Source organism: Rousettus aegyptiacus, unplaced genomic scaffold (genome assembly GCF_014176215.1).
Source record: "Rousettus aegyptiacus isolate mRouAeg1 unplaced genomic scaffold, mRouAeg1.p scaffold_m13_p_10, whole genome shotgun sequence".
In the NCBI taxonomy this organism is placed as follows: domain Eukaryota; kingdom Metazoa; phylum Chordata; class Mammalia; order Chiroptera; family Pteropodidae; genus Rousettus; species Rousettus aegyptiacus.
Genome location: NW_023416285.1, coordinates 27,986,183 through 28,011,323, shown reverse-complemented (window position 1 = coordinate 28,011,323; position 25,141 = coordinate 27,986,183). Strand labels below are relative to the sequence as shown.

The 25,141-nt window shown below is 33.0% G+C and overlaps 1 protein-coding gene and 1 pseudogene across 2 annotated transcripts in view; one reads left to right on the top strand and one right to left on the bottom strand.

The window, feature by feature from the left end:
* Positions 1–25,141, bottom strand: part of PPA2 (inorganic pyrophosphatase 2) — a 75,369-nt gene that overhangs the window by 5,334 nt on the left and 44,894 nt on the right. For both annotated transcript variants that reach the window (XM_016147973.2, XM_016147993.2), the window contains 3 exons: positions 19,306–19,433; positions 16,870–16,955; positions 9,093–9,162 (listed from right to left, as the gene is read on the bottom strand). In XM_016147973.2, the coding sequence (XP_016003459.1) occupies positions 9,093–9,162; positions 16,870–16,955; positions 19,306–19,433 (284 nt within the window). The remainder of the gene's footprint in view (positions 1–9,092; positions 9,163–16,869; positions 16,956–19,305; positions 19,434–25,141) is intronic.
* Positions 13,449–13,568, top strand: LOC118609119 (annotated as a pseudogene).

Here is a 25,141-nt window from a genome sequence, read left to right as displayed (position 1 = left end):
AAACGGTAACAATGCCTCTCAGACTCACATAACAGGCCTAATGTTGATGGATTCATCTAAAGTCCTTCACATGGATTCATCTTTGAGTTTCCATGTAAACACCAACATGTATTTATGAGATTGCTGGTCAAGTTCAGGGATGAAATAGATAGCCATACTATATACTAATGTTAACTGCCACTAAGGTTCACTCCAGGGCCCTGGCCTCCTCAACGCACTGCTCTTTACGATTTAGCTAAGAAGTCCTGACATCAAATATAAAATGACCATCCAAAATTCTGACTACATTACAGATCTTATTACTGAAGAAATAAGATCTACCAAATGCAATCAGAATAATACATTCTAAAGTTGAAATTTCCCCCTTACTCTTTTCCTTCAAAGCAGTGCTCATTGTGTATTAACGTTCACTGCACTGTCATCTCTGGGCTTTGCGTGATCCAGGTTTGCATGAGACTGCTTTAAGTGGAAGTCTGGCCATGCAAAGGCAAAAACAGTCAGACCGAGGCTGCTGAGACTGCCCTGGGAGGCACTCAATCTTCTGTTTTAGACGTCTTTAAACTTTTAGAAAATTTTCTATCATTACTGTGAGCTACAGGTTCCTGTAATCATGGGACTAGGTCCCCGCTACTGAGGAGTGTGGTACCTTGTGCTCCTTGGCCTGATCCCAGAGTCTAAGATTTTTAAACCCCTGAGGCCACCGGCTGTGTAGGGTCTGGGGAAGGTCTGGGAATTCCTTTAGCAATGTGTGTAGTTTTCTCCCTTAGTCCTACATGCAGTGAGTTTGTGTGTGGAACCTCATATAGTTCGATCTTTTCTTCTTCTTCTTTTTTTTTTTTTTAAGTAAAATGATTACAGTCACCAAATATTAGAAAACTTTACAAATTACTTAATTCAAACTTTCCTCACTTCACATGATGCTTAGAGGTTTTCCAACTTCTCAGAGGGCAGAATACAAAGAAAGTGTTTAAACAGAAGCATGTGGAAGAATTTTGAGGAAAAAATTCCCAGATGAGAAAAATGGTTAAGCATTAGAATAAGTTATGGAAACTAAGTTATTCTCTTTCTCCCTCCCCTTCTTCCTGTTTTAAGTTTCTGAAAATAGGGCTAATTCTCACAGAATTTAAATTAGCCAGGTTGACTTTTCCACTATCCAGCAATGGAATGGGCCACCTCATGAAGAATTGAACCCTCAACACTGGAGTGTTCGAGAAGAGACTGGAACAAAAGGGATTTCTCTCTGTGGGCAATTTAGCCCACGAACACTAAAAACGACAGCGACAATAAAACTCAACATTTACTGAATACTTTCTAGCTGCTCCACATTCTACCCGGACTATTTCATTCAATTCACCACAACAGCTCTATAAGGAAGATACTATTAGCTCCTTATTTTATACAGAAGGAAACCAAAGCATAAATAAGTTAAATAATTTGTCTCAAGTTATGAATAAAAGAGTTGAGATTTAGATATACACAGTCTGACTCCAGAGCCTTTTTCTTAAAAACAAACAAACAAACAAACAAAAACCTTTACTAGACTCCCACTGACATGAATTAAACTGCATATGAATTTTGATACATTTACATTTGTGAAACCATTACCATGATCAAGATAATACACATATTCACCATCATTCCCAAGTTTCCTGAATTCCTGTAAAAGCGAGTAGTCCGGGGAGAGCCCAAGCCTTCCAACCAATGATCTGCCTTGTGTCAGCAAGCTTTACTGTTTATATTTCCTAAAATTTTCCATAGCACATGGTATGTAATATGTATATCTGCCTTTTCTCAATGCAATTTAAAAAAATTCAGCCATGTTGTAGCACATACTAATAATTATCTTATTTTTATTGCTATTAATGAAACTCCCTCATATGAATAACCACTATTTGTTTAACCATTCATCGGTTGATGGACATTTGGGTTGTTCCTAGTTTTTGTCTATTATAAATAAAGCTGCTGTAAACAAATCTTTGTATGAACATATATTTCCATTTCTCTTGGGTTAGTATCTAAGCGTAGAATGGCTAGATCTTATGACGGGTATACGTTTAGCTTTTCAAGAAAATGTCAAATTGTTTTCCAAAATGGTTGTACCATTTTGCACTCCAATTAGTAGGGTATGGAAGAATCAGTTCCTCTACATTCTTGCCAACAACTGGTATGGCCAATCTTTTAAATTTTTAGCTATTCTAAAAAGTGTGTATAGGCATGTCATAGTGGTTTTCAATCTGCATTTTCCTAATGACTAGTAAAGTTGAGCATCATTTCATGTGTTTTCAGTACATCTTCTCTGGCACAGTACTATTCAAATATTTTGCACACTGTTTTGGAGAGGGAATGTTTTCTTATTATTCAATTGTGGGAGTTCTTTATATGTTCTGGATACAACTCACTTTATCAGGTATATGAGTTTAAAATATTTTCTTGTACTATGTGGCTTCTTTGTGTTCTCTTAAGAATGTCCTTTACATAACAGAAATTTTCAATTTTGATGAACTCTATCATTTTTAAAAACAGATTGTGCTTTTAGTGGTATATCTAAGAAATCCTGTCTAACTAACCCAAGGTCAAAATAGGCTTCTAGTTTTATGTTTTTAAGTTTGGTCTAGGATATATTATCATATATAGTGTAAGGTGTGGACAGAAGTGCTTTCTCCTTATATGAAAAAAACAATTGTTCAAGTACTATTTGTTGAAAAGATTATCATTTCAAAAATCAGTTGTCCATATATATTTACATCTATATCTAGATTTCGTTTCACTGATCTCTTTGTATTTCTTGATTACTATAGTTTTATAAATGTGTTGAAATTAGTAATAGTTACTATTCCAACTTTGTTCCTTACGAAGTTGTTTAGTCTACTATTGTAAATTTCTATCTACAAAAATAGTGCATTAACATTTAATTGACATTGCACTGAACCTATAGATCAACTTGAGAAGAACTAACATAGGAATACTGAGTCCTCCAACCTATGAACATGATCTATCTTCCCATTTATTTAGTTCTGATTTCTCTTGGCAATGTTTTATCATTTTCAGGTTACAAGCTCTTCATACTTTTTTCTGGATTTATCCCTGTTTCATATTTTTGATGCCATTATAAATAATGTATTTATTTTTAGTTTCCAATTGTTTGCTATTAGTATATAAAAATACGTTTGTTGTATACTGATATTATATACTACGACCTTGCAAAAATTAATTATTATGGTAGCATTTAGGTAGATTTTATTGGGTATTTCATATATAGGCATTCATGCCATCTTCTTTTACAATCTGTATGTCTTTTCCTTCTTTGTAATGCCTATTGCGCTGGCTAGAACCTTCAATAAAATGCTAAATAAATGAAGTGGGAACCAACTAGGTCCAGTGTTGTGTTTATGAAAAGGTTTTGAAGTACAAGTTTAATTTGTTTATGCCTATTTCTTCTTCAGTGAGCTTTGGTAGTTTACGCATTTCATTCAAGGAATCTGTTCATTTCATCCAAGGTGCCATATTTATTGGTAGGAAGTTTTTCACAATATCTCTCTATTGTTCTCCTAGTATCTGTAGAATCGGCAATAATGTAACTTACCTCACTCCTGACATTGAACATTTGTTTTCTCTCTTATTTCCTGATAATTCTGGCTAAAGATTTATCAATTCTATTGGTCTTCTCTAAGAACTAGCTTTTGGTTTCATTAATTTTCACTATTGATTTTTCTGGGCATATGAATTTTTTATATTATAAAATCTCCAAACATCCAGAAAATACAGAGACTAATATAACACATACCTACTCTAGATTTTTAAGTGTTAACACTGTTATTTCAGAAACTTTAAAACTGAAGTCTTTCTATGTACTTATCAAACTTATCTTATTTCCCTTCCTTCTTAGAAGTAACTTCTCTTAATCACTACGCTGACACTGGTTGGTGTTTATTGTTCTCATTTGTTTCTGAAATGTGAACACTATATCTCTTTGTGTTCATCAAAAAATATAGTATTACTGCTTGGGTATTTTAAAATTTACAAAAACATAGCATATTATGTTCGACTACAAACATTTTTTTCACCCAAAATCACCCTTTCAGGTTTTATCCATGTAGAATCATGCAGTTCTAATTTGCCTGTGGCATAGTATTCCACTCTACAAATACATTATAGTTTACTTATCCAAGTTTTTAATCGACAGACATTTATCTGGTTTCCAATTTCCCCAAGTCCATTTCTATAAATGCATTTATTAGAACCTCTATATAAGGGTAATTTCTGAGTAGTGGGTTTATAAGGATCTTCAACTTAACTAGAAATTACTTAATTGCTCTTCAAGCATATCAATAAGTATGACAGGTCTCCTCTCCCCCTTCTAAATGTGTGCCAACTAATAACTATGAAATTGTATTGTGTTTTAGGTTGATCTCACTGATTACTGGTGAGATAGAGCTTACAGACCATTTAAGCATCCTCTCTGGTCAGTTGTCCATATTATTTGTCCTTTTTTTTCCCTATTGGGGTATCTTTTTCTTACAGATTTGAAAAAGTAGTTAATTCCTTTGTCATTTATATGTAAACATTTTCTCCCAATTAATGGCTTATCTTTTAACTTATTTTATGGTATCTTTAGTTGTTTCCAGCTTTTTAAAAAAAACTTTAAATTATCAATCTTTTCAAGGTTATTCCTGGCCCTTTACTTTTTAACGTACATTTTAGTATTAATCTTGTCATGCTCAGTGAAAATCCTACTGGGATTCAGATTAAAAACAATTGACTTCATTAATTAATATGGGAGAAATTGCCATCTTCATGATTAAATGCCTTTTAAAACTATTATAAATATATTTAGGTTTTCTATTTATTCTTAATATTGGTAATTTGTATTTTAAACAAAATTGTTAATTCATCTGTGTTTAGAAAGGTATTGCCAAAAACATCTCATAGTATTTCCTTCTGATTATTTAAATATCTATATCTGTAATTATGTTTTCATTTTAATTCCTGATAATTTTATTTGTGCCTTCTCTATTTCATCATCCTTCAATAGGCTTGTCTATATTATCTTTAAAAAATTGAGTTTTCGTTTTAATTGATCCTTGCCATTATTTTTCAATTCCATCAAATATTTGTTTTGCTCTTTATAATTTTCTTTCCTACAATGTAAAAAAGATAAGGAACAGAGTAACTATTGAGTTGAATGTTTAGTATCTCAATTTTCTTTATTTCTGCTGTATATATTTAATTTCTCTCAAAAACTATTTTGTTGTATTGCATAATTTCTGACATATAGTGATTTAGTTCAATTTAAAATACTCTATAATTTATTTGAGGCATGACTTATTTAGAAGTGCCTTTAGTTTCCAAACACAGGGATTTGTTTTTTCTTTTAATATTTTCGTAAATGATTAGTAACTGTATTACACTGCAGATAGATAATGTGGTCTGCATGATATCAACTGGTGTTTTTTTTGCAACTCTCTTTGTGGTCTAACATACTCAATTTTTAGATGTGTTCACATTTAGAAAAAAACTATTCTCTCATTATATATGTTTACTAGATTAAGCTTGTAAATTTTGTTTAAATCTAATCAACGTATTTCCAAATAACATTTATGGACAGTATAGAATCCTAAAAGTAGCATCTTAAACCCTAGTAGTCAAATCAATTGTCATTTAAATATCATTATTAGATCTGAAAGGCAAATCACATGTGTATGTATATAAGCACATTCACACATGCACACACATACAAACACACATTATGTTCCCTATAAATGTTCTGAGCCTTGCTTCCTAAATAAAGCTCCAATTACCAGTCACATAGTCTTCAAGAATTGAGAAAGAGTCCCTTATTTTTTGGCTATAAACTTAGGTGAAGGTTAAGAAAACTTGATACAATATCCACCACCACCGCCAACCCCCAAAAAAGTAGGTGTGTGGTCCTGTGGCCGAACCATTACAAAGTGTTATTCCAGCTCCCGGTGGCCACAGGCTACAGCCCCACCACCCAGAGTAACAGGGCAGCATAGGACTCTACCACCTATGGATACCTCGCGTGTTGAGATCCAAGTAACAAACTGTTTTTGACAAGCTATGTCTTTCAATGATTGCATATAATTCAAACATCTATATTTATGAACAAACCCAATAACCCTTTTGATCATTTCAATTATCCTTATCTTCCTCAGATCTACTCTCTTTCTTAAGATCTCTAACCTAAGTATGACAAATTACTTCTGTATATATTTTCCATTTTGTCTCTAAAATGCTTCTGAATAATACTAATCAGGTTGTTGGCTTTCGTTCTCTTTTTCTTGGTTATAGTACAATATTTTTCCTCACTGATCTGTATATATTGCTGGGTGAATACATAATGATTCTTTTTTGGCTCTTGATGCTACACTTAATTGTGTTTTGATCAATATATGCTTGCCAGTATATGCTTCCTGCAATGGTTCAATTAATTACTCAAAAACCGTCCGTTTCTTTTCTTTACATATTTTTAAAGTATCTGTTCACCAAAGCAGTTACTTTAACCTGAAATCTCACTTTGTGAGTATTCTGTCAATACAGATTTAGAAAGTGAAAACTATGACCATCTGGCCTTGTTTCACCCATAATTCATTCATTTAACATCTATATATCAGTCTCAAGATAATATTACTTGGGTATATATTATACTTGTTGATTAACGTGTTAGAGTGAGCTCACTCAATCTGAGCCCACCAATAAACGCTGGGGTTATGATTTGTTTCCATACAAGCCCAGAACAGATATGGTCTGAATACGATCAAGTCTGAGGAATGACATCAACATCTTAAACTATGCTGAGCAAACAAAGTACAAGCAAACTGACAGTACCTTGATGTCAGTGCAATGTTCGGTATACAGCAAAATAGGGAGATCTGGGAATATATACCTAAATTATTCTGATTCAAAAATCTCAGTGTGGTTCTGAAGAGATAGAATGCCAAGTCAAAAACTTTGGATTACAAAAAATTTCAAATTACGATAGGCGCAAAATCTTCAGGAGAAAGTGTTAAATAAACCGGCCTCCTGAATCAGGAGGCTGCTAATAGGGCAATTCTTTAACAAACTTATAATGGTGAAATCCCATTCACAGTAAGTTCCATCAGGGCCGGTTAAGAAGGACTGCTTTCTCTGCATTTTGATTTTCTACTGCAGTATTCTCAGGGAAAAATCATATAGCACTTTCGTCATTATGAAGCACAACAAAGTTACCAAACCATGTAATTAAAGCTAGATGTTAATATTTCTGAATTCTAATTTTACTTCCCAAATCTAACTATTTAGATTATATCCATGTCCTCTAATTGTTTTTTTCCCCCAAGAGAACTGTTTTCCTACTAATATGATAGGTAACAATGAAAAAATAGGACGTAAGATAGAAACTTTTACCTTAAAGCTAATTTTAAGACAAATATCTATTATATTATTTATAAATCTAAAAATAAAATAAATGGAATAGTCTTGAGATTAGTAAGAGAAAGACTACTTGGACAAAGATAAAAAAACTTTAGTTCTCCTTTATTTTTTTCCCTAAAAAATAATAAACTTTGATGAAAACTAAGTTGACAATGGAATCTACGTAGATAGGAAATTGAAAACTTGACGAAAATAAACAGATATTGTGGCCTGCATTCCTAATGGCTGCTCTGTGTCTTCCCTTACCTCTCTGCAGTCCCTTCTCAGCAATGCAGCCAGAGCGCCTTGTTAAAATCTAAGTCAGATCAAACCATTCTTTTGCTCAAAACCCTACAGTGATTCCCTATTTATCCAAAATGAGAAACAAAATTCTTAAAACAGTCTTTGCCGACTATATTACACGGTCTTTCATAATACTCTGCCTCTGTTTCCGCCCCCCAGTTCTACACATTTCTGATATCGTGTCCTCCTTTCTCCCCTAGAGCGTTTCTACCCCGCTAGTCACTGTGGTTCTGTGGATATTTCTAGAACACGTCAGGAATCCTCTGGCCTCATGGCCGTTGGGACCGTGGCCTGGAATGCTCTTCCTTCAGACAGTTCCTTGGCTCGCTCTCTTACCTTCTAAGAATCTTGACTCATGGCGCTGCTATCCTCAGTGAAGCTGTCCCTGACGACCTTTTTTTACATAACTACAATACCCATCCCACTCATGGCGCTTTATCCCCTCTTCTCTGCTCATTTTTCGTCATAGCACTTATCACCTCTGCAACACTGTGTATTTAAATATTATCCATCTCCCCCACTAGAATGTTAGCTACATGAGGGTAGAGCTTTTCTATCTTTTCTGTAATACTGCATTCCCAGCACCTATAATCCCACCATGCAGAGCAGGCACTAATTAAATAATTGATGAATCAGCGGGAAAAAAATTCAAAGCAGTCATAGTGAGCAAACAGTTTTGTTGTCCCTGAAGATCTAAATTCACTAGTTTCCTACCTCATAATTAGTTTAAACACAATTTATAAATGGGATTTCTAGCCTAAAATCACTCCTGAACACACTTTATACAGCAATATTACTTGATTATCTCAATATAAATTTTCTTATCTAGTGATCTCCAAATCGAGCACTAATTTACTAATAAATTCAGTTGTTTCTAGGCAGCAATATGATTAGGACAGATAAAAACCCAAGGATATCTTCTAAGCGTGGAAAAGGAAAGCTTTTGGAGACGGAGAAAAAGAGGAGTCTTTATTTTATTTTATTTTATTTTTTTTTTTTGAGGCAAATGCACCTACACCAGCAACCAGGTACAACACAGCCACTGAATGGTGGATAAATCATAAAAACAGAAGAGTGCAGAGGAGAGGAAATGCATATAAACAACAATAAATTGGTGATGCCAAGAAAAAAATAGCATCGAAGGAAATTAAGTGGTTAATGTACTTTAGAAAATAGAATTTAAAAGCTCAACTAACAGGTTTTAAGGTTTTTGATTTAAATCCCCTGGGTTAAAAAAAAAATAGATTGTAATGTTATTTTAAAACTTTATGCTTCCCAAAAGACTCGTTACATGTCATTGCTAGATTTTTCAGAATTTCTGCTACGTTTCCTCATGACATTTACAAGATTAAAAGATGCGCTGGACATTTTCCTCTTACCGATTCAACTAATGATCTTGCTTCCTCCTGAGTGCAATGGAAAGGACTATTGCGTACCTGCACATTTGTGCTGCAAATAAAAAGAGAATGTATTATAACACAGGATAAAAAAGGAGCAATTACCAACAAGAAAACCAACTCCAAATACTTCACAATGACTGTATGATTTTAGCCAATGAAAAGAACCTGAATGAATTATAAAGCAGGACAACTGAGATTCTTATACATTCTTTCAAGCAAGGTTATAAAGTGCTTCACAGCGTGCACTCTCCAAAATTAAAAAAAAAAAAATTTAAACGACAGAATATAAATCTAAATAATCTCCTGGTACATATAAAAGGCTATAACAAAATTATACTTCATCTTTAGTGAAGAAAAGAAAAAAACAAATTTGACCCATAGGATGATGACGATAAGGAAGAATTTTCCTCTAAGTGAGCTGATAAATATTGCAATTGGCTTCTGAAAGATGCTGTGGAATCTATTTCTCAGACAGGTATGGAAAATTAAGCTAAGAGTGGTTAGAGAAAAACATATGATTATGAAAACTCAGGAAGTTCAATAAGGCATAAGACAGCAGCTCCTTCCATGATCATAAAGGTTCTATAAATCAAAAGCCTCTCCAATAATACCATGCTATCTCCATAAGCATGCCACCCATTATACATTTCCTTGTTCATAGATGAAAGCAAAGACATCATTCCTCTCTAACACGTTAAGTCTGATTTTTAAAAATTTCATTAAAAAATCAGATTAAAATAGATACTATAAGAGGTGGTAAGAAGAGAGTTAAAACCCAATTAACTTTTTAAAATAGAAAGGAAAAGTAATTAGCAGATTCCTAAAGGAGGTAAGTAGTAGATGAAACTCTTCTCTTTTTCTCTCTCCATTGCACCTCCACCTACCCACCCTCCCTCGCCCTCAAGTGGATCTACGGAATACAAACCATCAAATTTATTTTCACAGTGGCTTTTTGAAATGTTGGGATATATATGATAAGATCTATATATCTATTATCTATCTATCTATCTATCTATCTATCTATCTATCTATCTATCTATCCATCCATCCATCCACCTACCTACCTATCAATCATCTATCTTTTCAACTACATCTGTCTATAATCAGATATTGGATATACAGCAGTTATAGTAACCGGTCATTTTGCTTTCTATCCAGACTCAAAATGTGAGATATATTTTCATTCCTGACATGAATAAAATTGATGAAAGGTAGCATTATCACCTATAAGACTAAACTATTTTGTATTATCTTCTCTACATTCCATATTTAAATAAACTAACAACTGAAAAAGGTAAGGCCTTATAGGTCAGACATTTCCCTAAAGAAAGTCAAAACTAAATATAAAAAGAATAAGGCAAAAAAATTAGACACTGCAAAGACTTAAGAGCTAGTCCTCTGAAAAAAGCATGATGTATAGTAAATATGCTACATAAAATGTTTTCAACATTGTAACTAAACCAAAGTAAAACATTCCTTGGAAATTCTGGGAAAATAATGGTGAGAGAATAGAGAGTCTTCCCTAAATATATTGCCAGATAAAATACAGAATACTCAATTAAATGTGGTACCCATGATAAACATCAAATTATTTTTTTAGTATATGTATATCCCAAATATTGCATGAGACATTTATACTAAAAAGATGTACTGCTCTGAATTAAGATTTAACTGAGTGTTCTATAATTTTTATCTGTTAAATCTGATAACCTATTTCTAAAGTAATCCTCTACTCCCACAACAAAGCAAAACCATCACTAGAAATAATAGAAAAAAGACAATATTAAAGCCAGCATTGAAAATTTTAGAACTCTGAATGACTTTTTAAATATCCCTAATAAAACATCTTGACAAGTAACCACCAGAACCTAGGAAAGTCAACAGGCCCTGGCATTTCTAGCCATGGACAAATTATTACTATGGCTATTTTAAGAATAAAATGAAAAGTATATACAAGTGGACTTAAGAAATTCTTCCATGATATACCAATATAAAGATGAGAGAGTACAAAGCCCCTTGTTACTATTTCTCTAATAGGCTCTTATATTTTCATTAGCTAAAAATAGTGCCAACTTCCTCACTGGTATCCTTTTAGTTAAAAAGTATGTAATCTGGGTCGCAAGGCACCTTCCTTAAGGTTAATGGAGTAATTTTTACTCTGAATGTTTGAAGGTATAATAAAGGCATGTTATCAGGAAACATTTTAAATTTCTCTGAATCAGCCTTTATGTAAAAATAGTTAATACTGATTCATATGTATTTATTGATTAAAAAAATATTTGTTAGGGACATTTCTAGATGCTGGGATGCAATATTAAACCACAGAGTCCCCATGGAGCTTATAATATTTATGGTTCATTTTAACTGTAAACTTGACCATGACCTCCAAGAGGAGAAGCAGAAAAATCAAAGGAAAGATGACTAAGCTGATCGTGTCTACTACAAATGAGATTAAACGTTATATAGCCCACATACAATCTTGCTGACCTAAATAAGCAAACATGACATAAGAGCAAAAGATAAGCAATTCCAAAAATGCTGTGTACAACAAACCTGAATTGCATTTAAAAATAAAAAGGCATATTAGTAGACACCTAAGTGTAAAATAACTGGTTAAATAAACAAAATAGAAATAGAAAATTACCTGCAAATAATAAACAAATATAAATGATGAAATTTACGGCCAGCAATATGGAACTTTAGTAAAGAGAAATTATTATTTTTTTTTTTCAAAAAAATCTCAAGTCAGACAAAGACAGAATCCTCAAAGACAGTGTCCAGGATATAGATTTGCCAAGGCTTTTCATTCCAGAAAAGCAGTAGTCAAGAAAAAAGGAGAGAGAAAATTTAAGGAGATAAGAGTTTGCAGAAGAAAAGTGACACTGAAGTAAATCCACACAGTTAAAAGAACTGGAGCTATTTACATATAGATCGCATACATCGTCCTCTGGAAAGGTGAAAAAAAAATAATTTCAAGACTTAAATAACCTGAATATATATATTTTTCCATTCATTAAGTGTTTTTAAACTACCTACTATGTGTCAAGTCCTGTCACTAAGTGCTAAAGTACAAACTCAAATTAGAGCATAAAATAACAAACTGCTCCAAGTTCTCCACAGAGGTGCGTACAGATGTTATATAAAAGCCCCGTCGGAGAATACGGTGAATTTTGTTGAGGAAATAAATGGTAATTCCTTGCAGAGGTGACACCTAAACCGCTTCCTGAACAATGAGCGGGCATTCACAGAGGAGAGACAAGGAGATAAGGGGACAGAACATGAGGCTGGAACAGGAGGTTGGGACACACTGTTTAATATGTAGAAGAGCTGGGTTATATCCTATAATTGAAGAGAACCACATGAAGTTATCAAACATAAAAATGACAATCGCATTTGTATTTTTCAAATATAATTCTGACAGTACTGTATGGAACATATTAAACAAGAGAGTAGTTGCAATATAAAACAATTTATGAGTTGAGAAGCAATAAGTGGCTGAATTAAAGCAATTTATAACTAGAAGAGCATTTGAGAATCAATCAAAATGACGCACGGTAAGAGATTAAGAACAGCTAATAATTCGGAAGACAAATGGATCGGAATAAACGATTCTTAATGAAATAAAGTCAGCTGGTAAAATCAAAATTTTTTCTTAAAAATAAGATAGATAAATAAACTGTGGCTAAAGAGAAGGTAAGAGGAGTTGAAGAATAAACCCGAATGGCAAAAAGCTTTATTTCTCCTATGACACAGTTTAAAGTTATTTTAAGTAATAATAGAAATAATGAAATTCTCTGTTAAAGAAAAATGTGTCGCTTTCAGAGTAAACACTAAACGGTAGAAAAAAGAAAAAAACTAAAACTTATTGTGAAAAAGATAATTACTCAAAATATCAGTTAAAGAATTTAATAAATGTAGTGATCCTAAAAACACAAGAGTCACTACTAGATTAAAAAAGAACAAATATTTGTTGGCTTAAAAATATTATTCAAAAATCTACTCCAACAGGTATTTTAAAATAGCTATTACATGCCCGTGAAAAAACATAAAGATGATTAAGGCATCTTTATTCATCTGCTTTCGAAGAATTTATATTCTAGAAGGGGAGACAAATTCATAAACCAAGTACAGGAGTCCTCCTTATCCATGGGGAATATGTTTCAAGACCCCTGGTGGATGCCTGAAACCACAGAGAGTACTGAACCCTATATATACATACATACATATATATATGTATGTATACATAGGGTTCAATATATATATACACGTATATATATATATTCCCCCTCCCCCCATATATACACCTATGATAAAGTTTTACAAATTAAGCATGGTATCTACAGCCATGCCACCCTGAACATGCCTGATATCTCATCTGATCTGGAAGCTAAGCAGGGTTGGGTCTGGTTAGTACTTGGATGGGAGACCACTTAGAAATATCAGGTGCTGTAGGTGAGAAAGAATGAAAGAAAGAAAAGAAAAAAAGAAAAAAGGAAAAGAAAAGAAAAGCAAGCAAGCAAGTCAGACAGACAGAAATTAAACATAGTAAGAGATGAAGAATAGCTAATAATAAAATACAATAATTATAACAATATAATCTAATAAAAGTTATGTGAATGTGGTCTCTCTCTGTGATCATCTGATAACCAAGACGGCTACTGAGTAGCTAAGGGTGGGGAGCAAATACGGTATGGAGACACTGGACAAAGGGATGGCTGACGTCCTGGCATGGACGGAGCAGTACAGCTTGAGATTTCATCACACTGCTGAAAACAGTGCTCCATGTAAAACTTGGAAATTGGTTATTTTGGAATTTTCCATTTACTATTTCAGACCACAGCTGACTGCAGGTAACCGTGGATGGTGGTGGTGGTGGTGGTGGGGGGGCTACTGTAGTTAATAACTGGGTAAATGCAATGACAGAAGTACACAGTAGGGCAATCAATACCAAGTGTACTGACACCTTAGTGAGCATGGGGCTACTGTGAAGGGAAGTTTCTTGGAGAAGATAAACTCAAAACTAAGTCTTAAAAGATGAGGAAGTTGCCACTTCAAGAAATGAGAAGACAATCATGGCAAAAGAAACGAAATGAGTATAATGGCCAAAAAATCACTAAGACCATGGCATTTGTGAGGAATGACAAGTGGTTCTAAGTTGCTGGAACATGAAATAGGCATGAAGTGACTGAATGAGACTAGACAGGTTGCACGGGCCAAATCTTGGGAGGCCTTGTTTGCTCTTCAAAGAGAAATTTGAATCTTATGGTTCTTACCCAGAGTGGCTCATTAGAAGCACCTCGGGAGCTTTTAGAACATATAGAGGCTTAGACCACACTCCTTAGAGACTGATTTAGTAGGTTTAGAGAAGGGAACTTTCTAAGTTGTACTATACACATTGTTGTTTGAGAGAACCGCTGTGACAAATGTGACCCTAAACTGAACTTAGTGAGGAAAACAGGTTAAAATGAAAGTGGGAGACAGTTTGTTAATCAATAGCAATACATTTTAAAGAACGAAGAGAAGTAATTCATTTGGTAAAGATGAAATAAAAATTTAATAACTGCAAATATTTTACAAATCAAGTAGTAATAAAAAAAATTAAGAAAAATGAGTTTAAATTCTAAAGATTCTGACATTCAATTATTTAGATACATATTATTTACATCCAACAATTTATATCCTGATAATTTTTAAGCTAAAAAATTTTAATTTTGTTGTATTCTTTAAAATGATAGAGGTAGAATACAGCTGTTAAGAGAGTAGGTTTCGAATCTGGCTTACATCTTGGCTCCACCATGCAGTGTGACCTTAGGTCACTTACTCTCAATGCAGTCTCAATGTCCTCATGTGTAAAATGAAGAAATAATGATACATATCTAACAGAGGTCTTGTGAATATCAATTAGACAACACATATAAAACACTTAGAACCTAGAAGACAGTATAAAGTTCAATATCACCTCTTACTAATGTAATCTTTATCATCACCAAGGAGACTATAGCAAAATGATGCCAGAGCTTAGAAATAAAGTTACCCTCAAAGATAATTAGAATCAGCACAGAAGGAATGATATTAAGTCATGGAAAAACTAACCAAAGAGATGGTCTCCAGTTGTGTAGTTAAGGAAACCTGAGAAGCGCACAACTCTCATCAAGAACTGCAGAAGTTTTCAGGAAGTATGATTAGGAAGGAGATAAGAAAGCAAATGATAAAGAAATAACTCTTCACAAAATTAGAGATCCCTTCTTTCATAACTCATCACATTAATACCTGTCTTAGACTATCTGACCAGGAAGACTAATTGAGTTTATCAGTTACTAAGAAAGAACGAGAAGACTTCCAAATATAATGTTCTAAATCACACTATTTAAATTAGAAACAATTACTTAAATCTTAAAATTATGCTTGAAAAAAGAGTAGTCTGCATAAGAGGTAAAAAAAAAAAAAGACAAAACAAAACAAAACAGGAAGATATCAAAGAGCTGAAGTGTTACTTTAGCTTGCACAAGAAATAGAATCTGAAGCTAAAATGCCTAAGCATTTGTGTCACAGGCAAGATGAGTCTCTTGATGATTTGGATAAAACATTCCTTGAGATTATTTCTTTATTCCATCTGACTACTTTATTCTAATGATTTAAAGTCTCTCTTGATTCTAGACTTTATGCTCCAAAAGAGCAGAGACTCTATTCATTGTAGTCACAGCAGAAATCCTGGCAGTAGACCCTCAACCCGCACTTTCTGAAGAGTGAATGGCTTCCCAGTTTCTCCAGATTCTGAGACAGGAACAATGAAATTTGGTGGTAGCGACTCTCCAGAATGACCTTGTACTTTTGCTTTCTACAGTAGGCTTACCAAGAGTCAGTTGCTTTTGCTCCCAAACCTGTTTATGTCCATTGTCCTTGTTACTATAATTTCAGCAGTAATTATGCTCGGAGATGAAGGGAGTGTGGAAAGAGAATTGTTTCTACGAACACTTAGTAGGCCCTAAAACTACTGAGGCTGTTAACACTACTGAGGTTCTAAAAAGCCATAATAAAGATGAATCACAGTAAAAACTTAATGTCAAATCTGATATGTGTAAGGCAACTATAAAAGATTAGAAAAAAAGAACCCTAAAAATCTGTAAGAGTTATTAATTGTAAAATTATGGATTATGGGATCTGATCTTTATTATCTACTTTATGTTAGAATATATCTAATATATAATCTATATGGAATCTATATAGAAAAGGTCTCAGCCTTCTATCTAAAGATTGGTGAATAAATGCACATTTAAATGTTTTAAAATAAAATAAAGTGATTGAGTTACATGTTAATAATGTTTGATTCCCCTGAATCAAGCGGCTAGAGATCCAGAGCTTGGAAAAGGAGACTTTCACTATTCTTATCAAGAAATGACATGGTAGTTACAAGATAACTAAAATAACCATATGTTTTGTATGTTGAAAAATTGCTAGATTTTTACTCCATCTTTGCACATACCACATTATAATAATATTATTATTATAAATACCCCACTAAACTATAAATCCCTTGAGAAACGCAACCATGCCAATTACTTAGCTTTACAGTGTCCAGCACGTGGTGATATCTTCCAAACAGATGTTCCACAAAGTATTTTTTAAGTGAAAAAAAAAACAAAAACAAAAACTGCAATTCTCTTAAAAAAAAAAAAAATCAGATCTGAGTAGTATTACATGGCTGTTTAGTACCAATTAATAATAAAATAGCTACAGAGAAAAGGCAAATTCTTACCAATTTATAGCCCCTCCATCACGCTTCTTCATAAGCAATGCTTTCCAACATTCATGAGCAGATTTAATAACTTCAAGAGCAAAAGCCTAGTTCCAAACCAGAAAAAGACATAGCAATCACATCATTATACTAATATGGTATACTAATAAAATGTACTAACATTATACTTACTATGATAATTAATTGTTAAGAACATGAGCTTTGGAGTCAGGCAAACCTGAGTATAAAGTCTTAGTGTCCTTATTTACCAGTTGTTTGACTTTGGGCAAATTACTTAATCTTACTAAATCTTAATTTCTTCATCTATAAGAATGGAATGCAACGGGGACAATCTAAATCAGGGACTGGCAAACTAGGACCTTTGGGTCAGATCTGGCCTGCCACCTGGTTTTGTAAATAAAATTTTAATGACACAGTCACGTCCATTCATTTGTGCCTGGCCTATGACTGCTTTGGTGCTATAATAATAGAGCTGAGTAGTGGTAACAGAGAGCACATGCCCCATGAAGTCTAAAATATTTACAGAAAAACGTTTGCCAGCTCTCGATTTGAATCACGAAGCTGCTGAAAGAATAAATAAGATTTTGTGTGTCAAGTGTTTAGCTTAGTACCTAGCTTGTAAGCGAGCTCTCATCTGTTAATTTCATTGTTATCAAAACTGTAAGCAGTCTAAATGCATAATTATTTTAGATTAGCCACTGTCTAAAGGTAGTAAACTGCCTTAACATTTTCAAAAATTTTCTCAGTATAAATTCATATGGTATCTAAAAATGCAAAATCAACAAGAAATATAACTCTTGCTAGATTATATATCTAGAAACCATCTAAAGAAAACTTGCTTTATTATTCTAAAGCAAATAATTCTTCATATTTTTCCCCCCAAATGTTGCTATTTTTCCTTAAGAAGAGTCCTTATGTATTAGCTAATTCATACTAGCTCTTTTCTCCTTTAATGACAACTAACCACATTGTGGTAAGAAATGAAAAAAATAAAGAATATGGGGGTACACTCACTCTTAAATCACTCTGGTTTGGCATTGCCCCTTTCTTCCAATCAATTTTTGCTCTAACTCTTTTTTAAAAAATACAGGGAACTGAGATATAATAATGAGGAATTTACTTCTGAAAAGTTGGCTCAGGTCTGCTATTGTCTCAGATGAAGGAGAATGGCTTAATTCTCAGTGAGATGGTATTGGGAAGTCTCAAAATATGAGGTTAGAAGTCCAATTTATTATCTGCATAATACAAATGAAGATTTTAAATGAAATTATTTAGATAACTGCAATTATTTAGAGTTAATTCCAGTACTTGCTTACAGAAGCAGGCAGAAGAAATCTAGATGGCCATCTTTTCAATCATGTTAAAGAGGCACAATTTAATTTTCTTGAGTTAGGCATTATATTTTAAATAGCACGGTAAAAAGTAATTAATAAAATGATTATTTTCAGAAATGAGATTATATAAACAACCTGATGTTTATTCAGAAAATAATTCCTGCTTGTCAAAGTGAAATAAACAAATAAAACAAAACACCTCTTTTATAAATTTGTAACTTGGCAGCCTTACCCTGAGGCAATAAGGGGCCACAAAAGTGCTATATAAGTTTGAAATTTGTATTATTTCAAACATAAAGTAAAACATCCTTCTCTGAGGAAAAAAAATTTAAAAAATGTATACATTTACAATATTTAGTTTTTAAAAAGAACCCAATCTAAAATAGTTTTATATTAATATTTAATAATCCTGGACAAAGCCCACAAGATCTTAAGGGTGTTTAAAAAATACTCGCTCCAACAATAAATTCTTATATAGCAAAATACTTATTACAAATCTTAAGTTTACTTACAAAACATACTTCGCTTGTTAGTATCCACTTAAATGTCGGTTTATAATGTGTAATTTATAGAGTGATAACAACTTTTAAAAATTATTCCATGTTTTAGACTTTAACTCTTTATTTTCTCCATTTGTGTCGTATCAGAGGCACTATATGATAACTTTATGGTATTCTAATAGAAAAATCCTATGACAGTAAGAAAATTCATGTGCTTTCTTAAATCAGCCGCTTAATTCAGTTATGGCAGAATGAACACGTAGGAGATAAACCCTTATGGATTTACACTAATGGTCACTGTCTCCTCTCCAGAATAGTAAACAGGTTTTTCTTCCTACATAATTTGAAGAATAAGACTTATCGTGGAAATTCTTCATATTCTGAGATGAAGGAGCTATCGATAGATATATTTTTTGGCCTTATTGATTCACTGAGATCTCTTGAAAAATTTTTTTTAACTAAAGTGATAAAATAGTGCCCTCAAATATCACTACAAAGCACTTTGTTATCATGCTACATACGAATACTCATTTAAGAAACCCCCAAAGTGAAAAAGTACAAATATCATGAGGGACATTTTAAAATAAGATTATTATCTTCACCTTGTTTTTGAATTCTCCATTAAAAGCAAACTGGTTTTCTGGTTTTCCTTCTGGCACCTTATATAATCTAAACCAATTAACTGTTGCTTCCAAATAACCTGGTTTGTACTTCTTAACGTCATCAATATCTGTAGTGAAGAAATAAAAAGACTTACTGTTAAAAATCAAAATTCATTCCTATGAGTAGTACAGCACTGGACTGAGGGAGCCAGAAAACATGGAGTCTGGAACAAGGCTGCTAACTAGCAGCATAATCATCAACATGTGCCCTATCACCTCTGGACTTCTGGCTTTGCATATGTAAAATATCAGTCCTTCACTCTATGAATAATTCTTGAGTACCTTCAGACACTGTTAGCTACAGCAGATAAGCAGATGAGGACGACGAAGGACAAAAAAGTTCTTTTTCCTAAAGGAGCTCAGAGGTATGTGCAATGGAGTGCTTAGAGGATGGAAAGTTACATCAGGATCAGTGCTTTAGAAATATTAAGCTAAAGGAACACTGATCATAGAAGGGAGAGGGCAGTACCCAGAAGAGAACATGCTAAGGTTGGATGAGAAGGATTTCATGCACATATATGCCAAATATTTAGTCAGTCTCTCTTTCATTATGTGTCAGACACTGTTCTAAAGAGTGAAACAGGACAGTGAGCAAAATGAGTCTCTGCTCTCATGGTGTACACAGTTGAAAAGACACAACGAATAAAGAAACATACATAAGACATTAAGTGCAAAGTGTCCTATGAAGGAAAAGAAGACAGAGTAAGAAAGAGAATGAGGACAAGGCAATTTTAAACAGGGTGATACCTGGATGGTTCAGAGATTTTAACTTCAAAATATATAATGATATACAGGACTTATTCTTTAAAGTTCTATTACCATGTAAACGGCTTAACCAATACATTTTGAGGACGTTCATTTAAATATAATTGAAACTATTACTGTATTAATAGACCACTCCCCCAAAAGGTCCCCAAAGAATGTATCCTTTCCAATAGGTATCTATTCAAAAAGTATAAGAAATAACTAGACAAAACTAGAAGTCTTTACTCTCCATCACACTGTGGCTCAAGGCTTAATTTAGCATGTAGTCCTTTATGCGTCATATATTACGGCAAATGACAGACTCGGTAGCACTTAAAGAATTAGAAAGTTATAACTAAAATCAGAAGAAGACACCATGCATAAGACAATTTAAAAATTGTACAGTTTCAGACTTGCTCGTCCAAGCCTTGTGGGAATCCTTCACAACAGGATAAGGCAAGCATTTTGCAGGCATGGGTTAAAGAGACAGTAATTATCCTTTTGCTTTTTAAGCCTGCCTTTTGCCTGTTAAGTAAAGGTTTAGAAAGAGTTTCATATGCCTCCAGAGGCCAGATGTTTCACATAAGTGAAACTGGGGCGGGCGGGGGGCGGCGCTAGAAGGGAGAAGGCAGAGACCATAGGAGTGAAAGAGACCACAACAAACACAAGATTGAGTGAATATGCAACCTAAAGTCACTCTAAAAATTTTAAATATGTCAATGAACACAGATCTAACTAAAGTAATTCTGGAGCAAAGAGCAAAAACGTTACAAATAAGGGGAAAAATAATCACTTGAAACTGAACACAGGCTACTTGCTCTATTAATCATAGTCAGTACATATTTATTGAATAAAACGATGGAAGATGTTTAAGATAATGGATTCTTTTTAGTATTACACACAGTATTATAATTCTTAAGCCTTTGTAATGCCCCAAATAGAACATTTAATAAATATTTCACCTAATACATGTTGTTTCCTCTTCAAATTCTGATTATTTTTTCTGCTTATTAAAAGAGCTTCCTTCCAAGGTGAGCTTTCTATTGCTCATTTTCTTACATCCTATTTCTTATTTTTGCCAAAAAAAAAAAAATCTGTAAATTAACTAATACTAAGTTCCTCCAACTCACTGTTTTCTGATTCAGAGGGGAAAAAATTTAGCTCACTTAACGTAAGCAACCACAAAGGCACTTTAAATAAATAAGTTTCTATAACTTAAATCTGATTTATGACCTCATCATTGTACCTTACCCAATCTACCATTCTCTGTCCTATGTATAAACTTTTCTTTGGATAACTTTTTAATTCACTGACTTCAAATAAGAAAGAAAAAGCAAAGTTATTTATCTCGGCTCAGGAGGCTCTCTCGGCAGATGTTACGAAGAGGACCTGTTAAGCTAAGACATTAATAATAAAAACCAGCAAACTTAATAATGCCAATAAGAAGTGGAACTCTCCAAATACAAACTAAATGTTTTCATTCTTAATTCATTAAGTATATTCTGGAAAAAAAAATAGCTGCACTTTCGCAAAGAAAAACAAAAAAAAATATTTAAATAAGCAATTTAAACATCTTTAAAACCTCAAGAGCAAATGCCTCAAACCAAAGTCTTATAAGCAATATCAATAATTAGTTCAACAAATGACTCTTCTGAAAATACGCAAAATTCCACCTAAAATTTATAAATTGCTTTAAAATTTATAAAAGATTTTTATATAACCTCATTTGTTCCTCATAAAACTCCTGAGAGTTGAGAAGAGTCAGCACATTCATATGAAACAAGACAACTACAGCTAAGAAAATGTAAAAGATTTGCCAAAATTGATCCAATTTAATCATGGTAGAGCTAGTACAGAAGTCTTCCCACACCCCATCATTGTAGGATATGTTTCAAGACCCCAGTGGATGCCTAAAAGCATTGGTAGTCCCAAATCCTCTATATGCCATGTTTTTGTTTTTCCTATACAGACGCACTTTTGATAAACTTTAATTTATAAATTTGGCACAGTAACATATTAAAAACAACAACTAATTATAAAATAGAACAATTATAACAATATACTGTAATAAAAGTTATGTGAACATGGTCTCCCTCTCTCAAAACAGCTGATAACTAATCTGGTAACTGAGAGTGGGTAGCACATATACATATAGCATGGAGACACTGGACAAATGGGTGATTCACGTCCTGGGCAGGATGGTGTGTGATGGTGAAGATTTCATTCTGCTGAACAGCACACAGTTTAAAACTTATAAATTGCTAAATTCCAGAATTTTCTATTTAATATTTTTGGACTGTGGTAGACCTCAGGTAACTGAAACTATGGAAAGTGAGACCATGGATAAGGGGGTACTACTGTGTTATATAAATACAAGTCTTCTAATACCACAAATTCTGCTTTTTCTTCTATACTGCACAGTAATATTGTCACAGATTTTCTTTACACTAAAAGAATACAAATGTAGACATATTTTCTTTTCTTTTTCTTTTATTGTGGTAAAATATAAATAACAAAATTTACCATTTTTAAGTGTATAAGTCAGTGGAATTTAGTATGTCTACATGTTGTGCAAACATCACTATTACCCATTTCTGGAATTTTCTCATTAGGTTTTTTTTTTTTTACAATATATGTTAGACACCAATTCTGTAGTAGTCATTCCCACTCTTGGAAATTAACTTTACAGTAAAATTTCTAATATGGATAGTTATATAGTTTATTTTCAAAATGAACTAGTCCAACAGTAAAAGAATAATCTAGAAGAGCTCATTTATATAAACAAGCTAAGTTTATTTGTTTTTAATTACAAATCGAACTCTTTTAATTGAGATCTCTTGATCACTTCCCTAGACAATTAACAGACTTCTTTTAAAATATTCTAATTGATATCTAGAATTGTCTGTATGCTGAATCTGGTAGACTAAAATAAAATCTACACTTAACTGGAAACCAGTTAAATTTCAGCTTTAGTGAGCATCAAGTATTTATTCTTAAAGCATTAATGCCAATTGCATCTTTAGTTATAATTATGAGATTTAATAAAAAATTATATAAGGTAGTGATTTTATCAGTATAAAAAAGAGATTTTGTTTTTATAAAATTAATTTGAATGTTTTGAAGGAACTTAATAAAATATGTTGCTAAAAATATCTGCTGTTAAATGAGGCATAGATAAGAAAACTTTAAAGATGAGAAAAAGACAAAAAATCTACAATTATGCATGTAGACTAAACTGCAAGTGAGGTGGGAAGAATTTAAATATGAGAGTTCAGGGGCAGTTTCTGATAAATTGTGTTTTAGTAAATTCTTAGATGAGATATAAGAACAACTCATTCGAATATCTAAAAGAGCCATCTTGGGAGGAAGTTAGTTAGTAACAATATTCTGAAATATGAGGAATACAGTAAGAAAGCCCTGTGTTTAGAGCAGAGTGAAGGAAGAGCGTGTTAGGAGATGAGATTAGAGAAGCAGTCATAGGCCAGTCACATATGACACTTAGGGCCATAAAGACTTTGCCTTTTACTTTGAGATGGGAAACCATTACATCAGAGGTCCCTAACCTTTTTGGTACCAGTGACAGGTGCTCCTATGAGAATCTAAAGCCTGATGATCTGAGATGGAGCTGAGGCGGTGATGCTAGCGCTGGGGAGCAGCTGCAAATAGATGAAGCTTCGCTTGCTCACTTGACACTCACCTCCTGCTGTGTGGCCGGTTCCTAACAGGGCATGGACCAGTACCGGTTCATGGCCCAAGGGTTGGGGACCCTTGCATTAGAGGGTTCTGGGCAGAGGATCACATATTTTAGGAAGATTTCTCTATCTGTTGTGTAGAGAAAGAAGTGGAAGCAGAAAATTCAGTAAGAGGCTACCGAGAGGATCCACACAGATGACATCGATGAAGGCTTAGATAAAAGCAGCTGTATGCGACAAATGGTCAATTTTGGGTATCTGTAGAAAGTAGAACTAAGAGGAATTATCAATAAAAGAAATGAGTAAAAACAACAAAAACTAGTAAAGATGAAACTTAAATAAAACTTAAAGTATCAAAGAGCTAAAAAAAAAGACTAGTCTGTAACATTAAATAAAAGCAGTCACCTAAATAGGTTATCACCTAAGTTTTTAAAAAAATGCTTCATAAAAGCATCAATCTCTGACAGTGTACAGTCATGATTTACTTTATTACAGAGCTATTTTCAAATTTGAAAGTTCAATCAACAAATTACAGTCTCAAGAGAATATTTATATTAAAATTAAAGACGGATTTATAAATAATAAAAGTTCTAAAGAAATCCATTGGAAATTTTATAAATTTATTAAATTAGCTAAAAGGGCAAACAGAAGGTAATAATGGAATATAGTAACAAATTTTAAAGGTCAATTTGGTTTTCCCAAGTCCAGAGCTCTCCATTTTATTATTTTTATTAACTAATTTTGAATAAGGAATTTATAAAAGCAAGGAAATTAATCTATCTTAGTCAGAGCCTATGATTCTATCTCTGTAGACATCAGAGGATCATAACACTTTCTATTCTTTATAACAACCTTTTTCTTCATCAGGGATATTGTATGCCTTTTATGTAATCAAGTTTCTTTTAAGTATAAACCAACTCAGTTGTTTCTAAAACCTAAGAGAATGACAGAGATTGTGATCTACTAAGGGAAAAAAAGAAGTTGTTTGTGAATTAAGTGTCTTTCTATTCTTTTTATATAAAAAATACATTCTCTCACACTAGGGGTAGTTTCTAGTGATGTGTGTTTCCCAAGACCTCAATTTTATCCGGATATTGAAATCAAACATACTTTAAGACAATATTCTATTTTTTTTGCCAAATAGGCAAGTAGTAATTATGTAAATGAGGTAAAATTCAAGTTGATAAGATTAATTTTATATATGCAACCTATGAACAATATGGGAGATATAAACTATGAGATCTTTTTAATCTAGAGACATATCAAAACGACAATAAATTTTAAAAATGATTATGTACTAAAACTAAGAAAACATTAATTTGAAGCATGAGAAAATCATG